We start from the raw sequence: 16021 nt of genomic DNA, 5'->3' as shown, positions 1-16021 counted from the left end.
AAAAATGTTACATGAGAAGCTAAACAAAGGGGATACTAAGTAACCCCTCCAGCACCCTATTGTATGATAGTGTGTGCTGGGTCTAGAAAGTTACACATTTAAGTAAAATCAGTTTCCCTTCACTGCTCTTGGCAACAGTAGTTTAACCAAGAGACGGTATTTAAACTGTGCTGTGTGTCACAATGTAAAAAGATGATGCCTATGGAGTTTCGTCCGACGCCAAAACCAAAAGAAACCGTGTTCAAATCAATGAAAAATACATGAGTGGGAAAAAGGTCTCACTCTCTCCAGGATAAAAATGTAAAGTTCAAAAGTCCAGCAAAAAGAGCTGGGGGTCTCCAAGGTAAAAGGGAATTAGCACATTTCTGAGAATTCTCCCCAACACTGACTTGTTGCGCCTTTTGTCTGTTTCAGACTCGGTTGTTGTGGTGGGTGATTTCGATGCCTCAGTCCCGTCTCGGGTGAGGGAACTTGTAGGAGCTGGACCAAGCCGTTGCAGGATTAGAAGAAAGCCCACAAAGTTTCAGGTGAAACCGTGCTTCATGAGGCAATGTACAGCAATGCAACCTAGATCCCACGGTTGGGCGAATTGCAGGCGTGGAGGTCACAGCTCTGCAAGGGATGGCACAAAATGCATGAAGTAGCCATCTTTGGATCTTCCCTGTCGCTTCGAAGTTGAGATTGGAACAGCAGCAGTTACTCAGCAGGCACTGGCAGTTGCTGGAAGTTCTGGTGTCGTCCTTTGTTGTTCTTAGTATTCATCTGTACCAGTGGTCGACTGTTTGTTTCAGCTCCAGGACCTCTGAATGTATGCAGGAAACCTGGCTGAGTCCACCAATCATATCCCATGCATCATTCAAACTTGTGGCTGGCTGTCCAATCGGGACAGCCAGCCTCCCAGTATAAACTGGTTTCTCAGGCAAACTGCAGGACAAAGGACAGGGGAGTTTTCGGTTGACAATCCCCCACTTCCTGCACTGTCTGTCACTCAAAGGGTGCTCATGGGCTTTCGAAGGGAAGCCCGGCCTTGATGAACGGACAAGAGGACCTTTGTCACATAACAGGGTAGCAAAAGACATAAGAAAGGACAAGCCATCTTGTTTAGGGCTTAAAAAAGTACAGCCACCATTTCGGGCAAATTGCGTCGTGTACCCCCTACCGCAGCTGCGAAGACAGTCTGTGATGAAAGTTCACAGAAAGTTGTGTAAAAGGTACACTGCTACCACCCTAAACCGATAGACCGGTCACAGTAACCAAAAAGTTACTGGAGAGCTGAGAAAAGGGATACATTGGATCCCCTCAGCACTAGACATAAGGTGGGGTGTGCTGATCTCACAAAATAAAACAGGTGTAGTATAAAAAGTATCCCCATGCCTTGGTAACTAAGAGTTTGCCCAATAAAGTAAAAAACAATCACAGGGAAGCTCTAGGAGCCTCCAGCAAAAACTGCACAGAAATTGCAGTGGGCTGCTTTAGTGCATTTCAGATGCCTTTAAAATTGGAGGCAAGCATAACTCCACAAAGAAATACAGTAAAAAGGTAAAAATGGTTCCCATGGCAAGAGTACAAGAGTGAGTGTTCAAAAAGGTTCCCACTCAGGTCAGTCAGTTAACAAATCCAGCAAAAAGTGCTCAGGGACTCACAGGGGGAGATAATTTTACATACAGATGGAAATCTACTCTAATTGGGTTTGGCAAAACAGTGTTTTTTCCATGTCAATCATAAGCGGTTGGGCTCTCAGAATCCACACCATGGTGGATTATGAAAATCAATCTCAACAGCAAATAATAGAGATTTAAGTCACAATCAGGAAATGTGAAGATTGAAGAAATCATGTTGCACAAAAATTCACATGGGTTACAAAATTAGGGTGAATGCATGTCAAGAAGGCAAAAGGGGAGAGGAGAAAGCCGGTAACCAGAGGAGAAAAAGACATGGTACAGAATAATACAAGCCGAAAAGTAGGCGAGGAGCAAGAAGCCTGTTAGGGAGAATTCTGAATTCTGTGTTAATTCCCTTCTACCTTAGAGACCCCCAGCTGTTTTGCTGGACTTTAGGACATTTATTTTTTAGCCCAGAGATAGTGAGACCTTTTTCCCCCAACGCTCTCATGAAATTTTTTGATGATTTGAACACTTTCTTTTGGTTTTGGAGTCTGACAAACTCCATAGGCCTAATCTTTTTGTATTGTGACACACAGCACCCTTGGTGCAGTGTCACAGAGAAGTCCTTTGGATTTCTTAAAGTTTTAATACCTTCTCTTGGATAAACTACTGTTTCCAAGAGTAGTAAAGTGAAATTTATTTTACATACCCTTTTCTCTTTGTAGACCCAGCACACACACCATCTTACATAGAGTGCTGGAGGGGTTACCTAGTATCCCCGTTGGCTAGTTTGTCATGTAACATTTTTAGGTTACCCTTTCTACAATTAATGGCTGGTGGCAGTGGTTTATTTGTTCCAACCATTGCACGTTTTTACTGCAGGAAGAATCCTCTGCTGCAGTATTGCACCCATGGGTGCGCGTTTTGTCAAAATGGCCCTATGTTGGGTAGAATTCTCAGAAATGTGCCAATTCCCTCCACTTTAGAGACCCACAGCAACTTTGCTGGATTTGGAGGACTTGATTTTTATTTAACCTGGAGAGAGTGAGAACCTTTTTTCCCCCACTCTCATGTATTCTAATGTGATTTTGAACACTGCGTTTCATTTGGTTGTGGAGTCTGACAAACTCCATAGGCATCATCTTTTACATTGTGTCACACGGCACCTTCAGTGCAGTGGCACAGGGAAGTCTTTCAGATTTCCCAAAGGTTTAAATACCATCTCTTGGATAAACTACTGTTTCCAAGAGCAGTAAAGTGAAATTGACTTTACTTACATTTGTAACTTTCTAGACCCAGCACCCACTATCTTATAATAGGGTGCTGGAGGGGTTACTTAGTATCCCCTTTGTCTAGCTTCTCATGTAACAATGTTTGGTTACCCTTGCCTCACTGAATGGCTGATGGCTGATGGCAGTGGTTTACTTTTAACTACCGCAGTGTGCATTTACCACAGGCTGCATTTGCAGCTGCAGTAAATCACCCAAGGGTGCTATTTTTGTCAAAATGGCCCGGTCGTCTTTTTTCACCATTTCTTTGTGGAAAGGTCCTTCTTGAGATTTACTCTGCACGCCAAACCAGGTTTGGTCCCTTTGTTTACTTTGCCTTTGGCGGGATTCACGAGTGAAGCCCGCCTCTAGCTCCAGGGTGTCTGGTGAGGGCATGAAGTGAGGGAGGTGCTTGAAACTCCCTGTGCCTAGTCTCCTAGGAAACCCAAATGCACTCTGTAGTGATTGGCCGGCTGACTGTCCAGCAAGGAACAGCAACCCTGCTGGGTGACTGACATCTAGGCGGTAATGAATGGGAGAGAACTGAATAAAAGGGGAGGCTTTTGGCTTGGAAGGCAGAGTCGACCACTGGACGAAGGAACCAGAGAAAAGCTTGAAGAGGACACCTGCTGCAACTCCTGGACCGTTGGTTTTCCCGATGAAGCCCTGCTGCTATGCTGAAACTCCAAATTCGTATCGACAGAGAAGCCCCTGCAAGGACGACTTCTCCATTTTAGTTGGTGGGACCAATCAACTCCAAAGTAAGCCACCTGCACATTCTCTCGGAGTTGGTTGCATTTCCACAGAGTTGCTGCTAGAAACCGAAATGCCAGGGAGAGGAACATCAGATGAGGAACACCAGATTGTGTGCGTTGCTTTTAAATTGGCCAAGAGTTCCAGGAAGATCCTGCGGACTTCCAGGAAGCAGGACTGACCGAGCCTGAGCCCCCTCAACAAAGTGCAGGATCCCAGAAGCAAGGAAAGTCCATCTCGACAGTCTGAAACCACGTTGTTGCTATTTGCGGTAGTCGCGAGGAGCTGAAACACTGAAGTGCCACTTGTTGGAAAGATTGCCATTTGCGAGTGGTGACCATCGCATTGCAGTGCAGGAGTCCCCAGCAGTCCTCCCTCTTGTCCCCACGACTGAGGCCCAGGAACAGCGAGATCTGCAGAGCTGCACAGGAACAGGAGTCATCTGCTGCACTTTTCTTCAATCCAAAGGTACTGTAAAATCTGAGATAACTTACCTCTTATTGTAGAGTTGCTTGCATCTTCTACTACTCACAAGCTTTAACCGCGAGTGGCCCTACATTGATGCTTCTTTTCTTCAAAGACTTCTAAAACATTGTGCAAATACTTTTTCTACTTACCTACCAGAAGTGCTTCAGCCCATGTAAGACTTTTGCCCATTGACTTTGGCTTAACCTGTGATACCGAATGACTCTGCTTAGGGAATCCAAAAGTATATGCCTGTTTAAGAATATTTGTGGTCTCTTGTCTGTTCTAATAACCTTTTCCTTTGATCAAGTTCTAAGAGTATTCTAAATGCAAACAGTAAGATATTAATGTCCCCAGCACCCTAGCTATTGAAGTCACTCGAGTGTGTAGGTTGTGACTGTGGGCCATCCCAAAAGGTTCTTTACTGATTTAGAAACTTTGTGTGTAGTTTTGAAGTGTATTTGTGTGTTGCTTTTATATTGCTACCTTCTGAAGAAGGCTTATTCTAACGCACTGATAAATAAATTAATAATTGTTTATTCAAGAAACCTTGTGTGTAAGTGTTTGACTACTAGTCACTGTGAACATCTGCGTAACTCCCCTACAGCTCACATTGACCCCTCTTGAGATAAGCCTGGCTGTTCAACACGCTACCAACCTGTGTAGTACAAGCTTATACCAAAGGTTGGGTTCCTATTGCCAGGAAGTCAGGGTTGTTGTAGTGCGCCCATAGGGTATTGCATCCAATCTTGCCCAACACCCTTGTCTTCTTTTTTCGCCATTTCTTTTTGGAGAGGTACTTCTTGAGATTTAGCCTGCGCGCCAGACCAGGTTTGGTCCCTTTGTTCGTTTTGTCGTTGGTTTGCCCGGTGAAGCCCTGCTGCAGTGCTGAAACTTAGTATTTCTAATCGACTAGAGAAGCCCAGAAAGGACGACTTCTCCCACTGGGTTGGTGGGACCAATCGGCCCCAAGACGAACTTGCCTGGAACCCCTCTCCATGCTGGTTGTGCAGGAACCGAGACAGGTATACCAGGATGAGTGCATCGCCTTTTAGCCAGACCCGTGCTCCAGGAAGATCCGGATTCTCTCTAAGCAGGACTAACCAAGCCTGAAAGACATCAACAGAGTGCTGGACCCCATAAGCAAGGAATGTCCACCAGTTGTCCAAGAACCACGGCGGTGCTATTTGAAAGTAGCTGAAATCGGAACATGCCGCAGATCTGAATTGTGCTCATTGCTGCCGCTGACCTTCGAACTGTAGTGCATTAGTCCCCAGGCGTCCTGCCTCTTGTCCCCACGACTGAGGCCCAGGAACAACAGGATCTGCCATACTACAACTGGAACAAAAGCCAGCTGGATCCTTTTCTTCAGACTCAAGTTCCGTGCAACTAGGGGTACTTACCTCTTGTTGTGTGTAGCTTGCTTGTGCTCGCTGGAGACGTGCATTTGCTGCCTTTTGCAGAGTTGCTTGCAGCTTTGCCCTCTACAAGCCTCCCAGCTGCTGGCCCAACAGGGATTTCTTTTTACAAAACTCTCCAACATTGTGCAGGATTTTTGTGCTATCTTCAAGAAGTGCCTCGGCTCCCCTACAGGTTGCTCAATTGCCATTGGCTGTCCTGGCTCCCTGAAGACTCTTAACCTCTGACTTTGTGTTTAACTATCCCTCCAAAAAGTCATACATACCTTACTTGTATAGCTGGGAAAGGGTTAACCTATATTTAATTGGGGGATTGAAAAGTGCTTACCTGTTTGAGAAATGTGTTAACCTTCCTTCCCTAACCTTTTCCTTTTGTGCCATTACTTCAGTAGTGCCCATTGAAGTCACCTCAGGGTGTACAAAGTGTTTGTGTGCCATCCCAAACGGGTATCTGCTTACTTAACTGAAGGAGTGTATGTTATTGTTGCCAATTGCTCCCCTTCTAAAGAAAGCTCATTTCAAAACTGGCTGTTAAATTAATACATAATTATTTTAATCAATATACCTTGAGTATGTGTTATTTGAATACCTGTCACTGTGAATCTACATGTTACAACCCTACAGCGCACATTGAACTCTCTTGAGATAAGCCTGGCTGCTCAGTCACTCTACCAACTTGTGTAGTACAGGCCTATACCAAAGGTTGGGTTACCTATTGCCAATAAGACAAGGCTACTGTAGTCTCCCACAGAGTTACTACATACAATCTTGCCTAACAAAGCCCATAACAGGTCAAGAAAAACAGTGAGAATGCCAACAACCTGGCTGGGGCAAAAGCACAGATGTAATCAGAATAGCTCGGTGGCAAGGTGCTGGTCTTGTAAACAAGAAAGCCCAGTGCAGTTCGGGTTCAATACCCAATTCCACGCTTGCTAGAGTCCAGCATGAAGCACAAAATAAACAATTGTACCATGTCTTTTTAACAACAAATTAAAAGAAACTTTGTGACAGAACGGCGATTAGTAGGAGTTGTGTTGATGGGACAAGTGGAGATGAAAGTGCAAAAACACACCTTTACAAGGGGTTTTAGTAAGTTCAGAAGGTGCTGTCACTTCAGCTGTTCCACTAGAATCTTTTGCTCCAGACATCAAAATAGCTTTATCTGTGAAAATAAAATAGTGTCTTGATTCCACAATAAGTACATCATGCCCAGACCCATTCCACACAAACAATACAATAACAAATTACCTTCCCCAGTAGAACTTGGAGCAGAAGTAGGGATTTTCTGAGAAGGTGGACTGAGGGGACCACTGAAATCTAGAGAACCTCTGGATTCGGGAGGAGATGAGAGCTCGGAGGGGAGAGAAGATCGCCCTGGAGAATCCTGGCAAGCTATTGATGAAGACAACTTCGGAGAGCGGGGAGGATATGGAGCACGGGCCACTGCTGAGGAGGAATGAATTTTGCATAAATTATAAGTGCACGACATTGGAGCAGACATGACAACACAAGACCTTTTGCTAAAACCTTGTCACCACCAGATAACATTAGCAACATTCGTCATGTATATACCAAATCTGTTATCATATACTTCACTGAACTTCTCAACCTGTCACTGCAACTCTGGATGAATAAGGTACATCAGAACATGGGTGGGATTACTCGTGGTGCTTCCTTGGGAAGGGATAATTTCAGCCTATTTCACAATCACTTTAAAAAAATCTATTTAACAGAAAATGCACAGTGCATATGCAAAGGTTTTAGTCCAAAATCCATACCTGGGAAAAAGATGTTTCACAAAGTCAGTAGAAGTATGGAGAAGTAATAACCTCAACCATTTCTTTCTTGTAGTGCTTCTATTCAAGGCTCAAACACTTCTGAGGAATTTTGCATCCATTTGTGGTGATAAATGTTTTATGCCATGCAAGTGTCAGCAATCCTCTATATATCAATACACTTTGTTTATTTGCCTGCTGTTGCTATGTGTGAATTAAAATGTAAATTCCTATAGGTTTTGCAGTATAATCTACTCTCAGATCTAAATGGAAAGCATAAGGACTCTCTCCAAAAGAAGTGAATCAGAACACTATTCTACATTTTATTACAGGGCGGCAATGCAACATGTTTGATTGAGAATAAGACTAATTTCTCCTAAAGTACCCATTTGTTAACATACTTAACTTTCTCTGGCTAACAGTTCCCAAGGGTAGAAAGGGTCTTTGGAGCCCTTTTACATTTCATTTGTTTAAACCAGCAAATAATACCTTTTTTGGAGTGCTGGGAAGATACAATGTATCCCCTTTCACCCTAAAACTGTAAAAATTCTGTTACAGGGACAAGCGTACCTTTAATGGCTGGTTGCAGTAATACCTTTTACTAATTTGGTGCACCTTTACCGTGGGCTGTTTTCACAGCTGTAGTAAAGGCACCGAAGGGTGCTCATTTTTTTTCGCCATTTTTGTTTTTCCTTCCCCCGACATCCAGGGTGGGAAATTCCTTTGTGCGATTATCTTTTGCGGGAGTCCCATGGACTCCCCGCCCAGGCTAGAGTCTGTCTGTGAAGCCAGGAAGCGAAGGGAGGAGTCCAAAACTCCAGTCCTTTGTCTTCCCTCCTTGCCTGAATAGTGACAAATCTCAGTGGGGGGGCTGGCTGTTTTGATTGGACAACCAGACCGCACCTTGCAAAATGCAGGGAGAGAAAGCAGAGGTTGTGCTGTAGTTCCTGATCAATACGACAAACCTGGAAGTTGAAGACAAGTCGACCAATGGAACCAATACCTAACAGGATGAAGGAAACGTGGCTGAAACAATTTCCAGCCACCGGAGAGCCTGCTGTGTAACCTGAGCCTGCTGTAGTGTTACGCTCACCTGGTATCCACAGGGACGCCACCCAGCCCTGGTTGGACGATTTGCACTCTCCCGGTCCCTTGGTAAGGCCTCTGGTTAATGATGGGTCTGCAATATAGGAGAGCCAAAATCAGCAACCAGAAGTATCCCTTCGGGGAAACTCTGGAGAAACTAAGGCCAGTACCTTAGCGGCACTCCCAACGATTCTCACACAAGTCCTACTGAAGTTGGGGCTAAGTCAGCAGAGCCTTTAGGCAAAATGAAATTAGTATCACAAGCTAGAATACCTGGGGACCAAAGACCTTCACTGCCAGCAGCAGAAAGAAACCTTTTTTTAAACTCTGATGCCATTCTACTCCAGGAGACTTGGTATACACATCCAATAGAAATAGAAGGCTAAACGATATTAACAATTTCGGCAAGTCAGAAATCTAAAGGACTGTCGGGTGGTCTGTTGCTTGGGATTAACAACTCTTTCAGTAATAATGTCACACTTTTGCATAATGAAAAGGAAGGTATCTTGGATTGTGAAGCCAAGCTACAGTCCTCTCAGGGACTTCTTTCCTTTGTAGTAGTGAACATTTACTGGAACCCAGCACAATGCAGTATTGAGCCGTTTCATCGGTCGCTGTCGATGGTCTTGGAGAAGATCGCATTATTTCATGGAGACGCCAGTGTGATCTTGGGAGGGGACTTAAATAGTCAGTGTATAGCGACTCAAGACACGAAGAACTTGTCAAAATGGGCAAAAATCTCCAAGACAGGGAGACAGTGGATAGGGTATCTGAACTCATGGGGCCTCTTTATGTTAAATGGTGCTGTAGAAGTCGATTGTCCCTTGAAACCAACATGGACACATGGTAACTCGTTCTCCACATTAGACTGTTTTCGTTTCTGAAAACCTACAGATGAAAGAAACATCTATGGAAACAATTTGGGGGGAAGAGTGATCATGCTCGACTAAGTCACAATCAAGAGCCCAATGGAGGCCCAACTCGAAAAATATCCACACGACCTACAATTGAGGAAAGGTAAAGGGGGCCTGGTGAAATACAAAAGAGGGACGTAACTTGAATGAGAAGCTAAATCTCATCTCATTAGAAGAACAAAAAGAATTGCAAGCCCGACTGCTTTAAGCCATTTATTTGGTCGGTGCACCGCCCAACTGCAGGAGCCTTGAGAAAAGAAACTCATCAACATTCGTTTGATGAAGAAACGTGGATTCAAAAAAGGACCTTAAGGCGAGAAGTTAGACGATTGAAGACGTCTATCATGAATCCACTGGAACTTCAAGCAGACAGAAAGAGCTCATCAGAAATTACAAGGAATGGTCACGAGCAAGAAAGGTCCTTTGTCACGAACAAGATAATGAACAGATGTTGGAGGCTCTATGTGACAACAGCACTCGTAATTTTTCGTCGAGCATCAACAGCAAAGGAAAGAAATCAGCCAGCAACAATACCCAATTTAATCTGGTTCCAGAAAAGAGATGGATAGACTACTTGACAAAAAAACTTTAAAAACATGTCTACCACCCTGGAAGAATTTCTGGAGGACGTCAAGTGGGAACTCTATTTTGACATAAAACTAGTAGAAGAACTGATTATGAGCGCCTCATCATCAAAGGCAGCGGGCCCAAATGGGTTAACTTATCAGGTTTTGAAGAACAATGTAAAAACTTGGGCGATCCTTCTTGATTCCCTTTATAGGGAAATACTAGAGACAAAATGCTTTCCTCCTTCCTGGAAACAAGCAGTTATACCATTCTACAAGGAAGGGGGATAGATCCCAGCCTGAAAATGATAGGCCAATTGCACTCTTGGATATTGAAAGCAAGATTTTTATGCGGATCCTCACGTTAGTGCTAGAGGATTGGGCCAAATCAAAACATTTCCAAATTTCAAACGGGATTCAGACGAGGGATGTCGACACCACTAAATGGCATCACCCTGAGTCTCTTAGCAGAACACTCCAAAAAATATGGAGATGGCCCAATATACGGAGCTTCGGTAGACCTCTCCAGAGCTTTTGACCTGGTAAATAGGGAGAAACTATGGGCTAAATTGAGGAGGTGGGGTCTCCCAAGCAAGCGCCTGGCTATATTAATTGAGCTTCACAAAAACACCTCGCTCATGGTTAGATTAGATGAGGCTGGTCATCTTACAAATAAAATCAACGTGGAGCAATGAGTGCGACAGGGGTGCATGGGAGCCCCATTTTTCTTCAACCTTTGTCAGATCTGGGTGATTTTCTTCAAAATTGGACCATGACAAGTCCCAAATTCAACTCCACCAAGATTCATTGGCTCGCCTATGCAGACGACATCGTCCTGATTGACAGGACAGCAATAGGCTTGCAGCACTTATTGAATGGTCTAAGCGAAAACACCAAACTTAACGGTCTACAAGTAAAGCCAAAGTCGTCGAAACAGCAAATTAACTTTGGTAAATGGTTTTTTTGAAGGTGAAGCGATTATAAGGGTAGATGAATTAGTCTACTTGGGCTACACATTGTTTGCTTCACCCTCATTTAGCAAGGTCGAACTAGAAATAAGATCCAAGGTTAAGAAAACAATACCTCAGATGAAAAAGATCTTCTTTGAGCTGTGCAAATTCTCAAACCATTAATAAAGTATTATAACGCCAAAGTAGTTCCAGTGATATTGTACGTAGCTGGAGGCCCAACCAAAGCTTTTGGACAGACTGTCTAAGTGGAAAGTCAGATTTGGAAGAGCTCCTTGGGACTGCCTAGTTGTCTTCCTATGCAGGTCCTAAGGTTCGAACTTGGCCTGAAATCATTGCAGAAAGAAGTAGCCCGGAGATTGCCATCTTTACACAGGCTAATGATAATCCTGCAAAAAAATTCCCACTATGAAGACCAAGAATCATCTCCAAATGGACAGTTCCAAGATTCTCCAGCAGTTGGATACGAAATCTAAAAGTAACCTGGCAGGAGCAGACTCATCGGCAGCAACCCTGAAAGAGAATCCCATGAAAGTAAAGAAAAATGGAAATAAAGGATTGGATCAAAACAGGGCTGGAAATGAGGCTTGTAAAACCAAAGAACAGTTTCCTAGTAGTGGAAAAAAACTGGGAGAACTGCCTAAATATCTGCTAAAACATCCAAGCAGTGAATCAAGATCCGTTTTTCTTAGGGCGCGCCTAAATCTAATTCATACAGGCGAGATTTTAAACATCAGAAGGCAAAGTCAAAATTTAATATCGTTTTGTAAAATAAGTGCAAACCAAAACAAGCAAAACCTGCATCATTTGCTCCTAGAATGTGAAGGAACTTGGGAAACCAGAGTTCTGTACTTTGGGAAATCTGTCCAGAGATTGTAATGCTTGCATTCAGGGAACTTTTGGAATCGTTTGATCTCGGGGCAAAACACTGCCTTGACAATTGCAGTGGGTCAGGTTCTTTTAAAACTTGGCATGACCAAAACAGGCGTTTTACACATTGGGACTAATGTTTAAGAAAAACTGGTTCAACTTAGTGGTACAATTTAATAACTGAGGAGGAGGTGAAGGTTTTTTGGGGAAATTAAGGCTTTCTTTTTCTTTTTCTTCTGTTTGTTTTCTCTCTCTTTTTCTTTTAAAAAGGTATGTCTTCTGTTTGGTAGAACTGTAAAAAAGAAGGGAATAGTTTCTTACCTGTAACTCCATTTCTCCAGCATTGGTATCTTTCATGGATTCACATGCTTAGAATATTCCCCGTCGTCAGACTGGGACCCCTCGGTACACATATATAGCCTTTTCCTATAGGAAAACTTTCGACACTTTTGTGTCCTATCTACGTCCTTTTAGGACCCGCCTACGCATGCTCCGTAGGCCGTCCCAGTATAAGAGGCCCACCCCCGCGGTTCCCCTTCAGATTTCGGCCCCTCCAAAGTAGGAAGGGTTAAACTTATCAATCAAATACATTGCATTCCGGGGAGGTTTGGCGGGCGCATGTGAATCCATGAAAGATACCAATGCTGGAGAAATGGAGTTACAGGTAAGAAACTATTCCCTTCTCCAGCATTGGATCTTTCATGGATTCACATGCTTGGAATAGATTGTATAGCAGTAACACTTGAGACGGCGGTGAGAATGTAATGTAATATACCCTCACCATACTACACAATGCATATGTACAGTAGGAATAAGTTAACTCATATAACCTTACCCACATAAAGTATACTGTCATCAAAAGGTAGAAACCGATTCTCCACAGCGTGGAGCTTACCTTACTGAAACAGATGGCGCAGGACAGCTCTTCCCATCTGCACCTCGTCCGCATGCTGCCTGGCAAGGCAGTAGTGGCGGGTAAACGTGTGGGGCACTGACCATGCCGCAGCCTGGCATATGTCCGTCAGCGGAATTCCTGCCCATAAAGCTGCTGAGGAGGACATTGATCTTGTAGAATGGGCTCTAGGATGTCCTTGCAGTGGCCTTCCGGCCTTGGAGTGACAAAACGCAATCGTCGATGAGACCCATCGAGCCAATCCCTGTTTAGAGATTGCTTTTCCTCTCGTCGACGGACCATATGCGATGAACAGTTGTCGAGTAGACCTGAGTTCCTGTGTACGATGTAGGTAAAATTTCAGAGCCCTCTTAACATCCAGGGTATGAAGAGCTTTTTCTGCTGTCGATGATGGTGTCGCGAAGAAAGTAGGGAGAACAATGGAGAAGTGTTTGCGATACACTGTCGGAACTTTTGGGACGAACGTAGGATTAGTTGCCAGGACCACTTTGTCCTTAAAGAATCTTAGGTATGGCGGGTCTACGACCAGCGCTTGCAGTTCAGAGATTCTCCTAGCTGATGTGATAGCAATCAAGAATGCCAGCTTCCATGATATGAATTTTATGTCAGACGTGGCCATAGGCTCAAAAGGCGGTTTCATTAAGCCTGCCAACACTGTGTTGAGACTCCAAGTTGGTGGGAAACGTTTTACCGGGGGAAAAATTCGAAATAAACCCCTCATGAAGTGTTTCACAAGTCTGTCGCTAAATAGAGGAGACGGCTGCCTCTTCCTCGTGAACCTTGAGATGGCTGCCAGGTGCGCCTTTATCGATGTGAAGGATAACCCCCTCTCCGCCAAGAGGAGCAGGTAAGGTAGAACTTGTTCCGGCGTCACCAACAACGGTTGTAGGCCTTGTTGTCCTCGACACCATTCACAGAACCTCCGCCACTTATAGGAGTAAGAGTTATTTGTAGAAGGGGCTCGGGCCGCCTGCAGAATTTTTTGGCAATCCTCCGCAACGTTTAAAGCACCGAACTCCGAAAAGTCAGGAGCCAGGCTGTAAGGTTGAGACTGTCCGGGTCGTGATGCCATACCGTGCCTTTGTCCCGGGATAGTAGGTTCGGGACTCTCGAAAACGCTATGGGATGTTCCAGCGACAGGTGAAGCAGGTCGGAGAACCACGGTTGCCTCGGCCAGTGTGGTGCCACTAGAATTACCCGGCAATTGTATCTGCGTATCCACTGAATTGTCCTCAGTATGAGGGGGAACGGGGGAAAAGCATAAAGGAACATGTCCGTCCATGGGAAGGAGAATGCCTCCCCCATGGAACCCTCTTGAGGCCATCTGCTTGCGAATTGCTCGCATTTCTTGTTGTCTTTGGTCGCGAAGGCGTCCAGAGGGGGGTGACCCCATTTCTGCAACACTTTCATCAGGTGAACTGTGTCCATGTCCCACTCGTGTATTTGGGCCATGCTTCTGCTGAGGGAGTCTGCTTGGGAGTTCCTCACTCCTGGAAGGTGATGAGCCACGATGGAAATTTCGTGCTTTAATGCCCAATGCCATGTTTTCTGGGCTTCTATGGAAAGAGTTCTTGATCGCGTCCCTCCTTGTTTCCTCAGATAAAACATGGCCGTTGTATTGTCGGTCAGTATTCATACTCGCGAGCCCTTGATGTGTGGTAGGAATGCCTTCAAGGCCCATCGTACTGCTCTGAGTTCTAACACGTTTATGTGTAGGAGTGACTCCGTTGGAGACCAGCGACCCTGCGTTTGGAGAGCACCCATGTGAGCTCCCCATCCGGTTAGGGACGCATCCGTGACTATGGTTCGCTGAAACTCCGGCTCCTGTAGGGGTACGCCGTTGTTCAGATTGTGGAAACTCTGCCACCACTGAAGGGTCCGAAGCAGCTTGTCGTCGTCGATGGTTATCTTGTCTGACCACGATCCTTGAGCCTGCGTCCATCGGGCCGCGAGGAATTCCTGGACTGGCCTCATGAATAGGCGACAGTTTTGCACCTGATGGATGCAGGATGCCATGGCCCCTAGGACCGAAACGTATTTGTATCGCCGTAGTCGGCATGCTTGTTGATTGAGTCTTGAGGTTCTGTCGAGAAAAGGTTTCACTAGCCCTAACTGGGTCTCGAACTGTGCCCCCAGGAATACCAGCGATCTCGATGGCTGCAGAGAGGATTTTTCAAAGTTTATGGCGAATCCCAGCTGTTGTAGAAGCTGCATGGTGGCTTGTAAACTTGTGTTGGTCGACGCTGGGGAGGATCCCCTTACCAGCCAGTCGTCGAGGTATCGGTATACATGGTGGCCTTGCTTCCTTAGCCGGCCGCTTTTGGATCCAGGCATTTCGTGAACGTTCTGGGGGAGGTCTTGAGCCCAAAAGGAAGAACCGTGAATTGGTAGTGAGTCCGCCCTATTACAAATCTTAGGAATTTCCTGTGTTTCCGACACATTGGAATATGGAAATACGCGTCCTGTAAATCCAGGGACGCTAGAAAATCCCCCTCTTGAACGGCGCGGATCACTTCCTGCAGAGTGAGCATCTTCAATTTTAGGCTCTTCAAAGATTTGTTGAGATCGCGTAAGTCTAAAATGGGACGCCATTTGCCGTTCGGCTTTTTTACGATGAAATATCTTGAGTAGACTCCTTGACCTCTCTGTGATGTTGGAACTAATTCTATCACGCCCTTTGCTAACATGAGTGTTACCTCTTGTTGCAGTATCTTCAGATGGGAATGAGCGGTGAACGCAGGTGGAATTTGCGGAGGGCTGTGTTTGAATTGTAGAGAGTGTCAGTTTCTTATAGTATCCAGCACCCATTGATCCGTCATTATTCGTTCCCATTCGTCGACATATGCTGAAACTCTTCCCCCCAGAACGGTGTGTTGTATGTCACACTGCTGATCTTTATTTTGCTTGTCTCTCGACGACGACAGATATGATGGTCTTTTTCTGGAAATCTGGAAGTTCCGGCGACTGTTTGCCGTTTGGGAGGCACGTCTGTATCCCTGGGAGGGGTAAGCTGATCTGCCAAAGGATCTGTCTCCAGATGCAGAGAATCTTGAATTACCTGAAGCACCTCTAAAGGGACGAAAAGATTTGTAGTTTCTGCCACTCTGGAGGGCACCCAATGAACGTGCCGTGTCCGAGTCCTCTTTCATTCCCTTTAGGGCTTCGTCCACCTTCTCACCGAAAAGGTGGTCTCGCTCAAAGGGCATATCTAAAACTTTGTATTGTACTTCTGGCCTGAAGTAGGTACACTTAAGCCATGACTGTCGACGTAATACAACCCCATTATTGACTTGCTTGAAGCCTGACTCAGTGAGGTCCACTGCAATGTTTATTGTGTGATTTGAGGCTTCCTCACCTTCTCGGACGAGTAACATTGCTGCCTTCCTATGCTCTTCCGGAAGATGATCAAGCAACGGAGCTA

The 16021-nt window shown here is 45.1% G+C and overlaps 1 protein-coding gene across 12 annotated transcripts in view; it reads right to left on the bottom strand.

Moving 5' to 3' along the window:
• Nucleotides 1-16021, bottom strand: part of ATXN2L (ataxin 2 like) — a 1584242-nt gene that overhangs the window by 763960 nt on the left and 804261 nt on the right. For 6 of the 12 annotated variants that reach the window (XM_069652163.1, XM_069652162.1, XM_069652155.1 and 3 more), the window contains exons 11-12: nt 6757-6954; nt 6581-6670 (exon numbers count right to left, since the gene is read on the bottom strand). In XM_069652163.1, coding sequence (XP_069508264.1) covers nt 6581-6670; nt 6757-6954 — 288 coding nt within the window. The remainder of the gene's footprint in view (nt 1-6580; nt 6671-6756; nt 6955-16021) is intronic. The other 6 variants (XM_069652157.1, XM_069652154.1, XM_069652160.1 and 3 more) reach the window with 3 other exon arrangements.

Source organism: Ambystoma mexicanum, chromosome 3p (genome assembly GCF_040938575.1).
Source record: "Ambystoma mexicanum isolate Mex_15411 chromosome 3p, UKY_AmexF1_1, whole genome shotgun sequence".
Classification (NCBI taxonomy): domain Eukaryota; kingdom Metazoa; phylum Chordata; class Amphibia; order Caudata; family Ambystomatidae; genus Ambystoma; species Ambystoma mexicanum.
The sequence above is the reverse complement of the archived record's forward strand: the minus strand, read 5'-3'. Positions and strand labels throughout refer to the sequence as shown.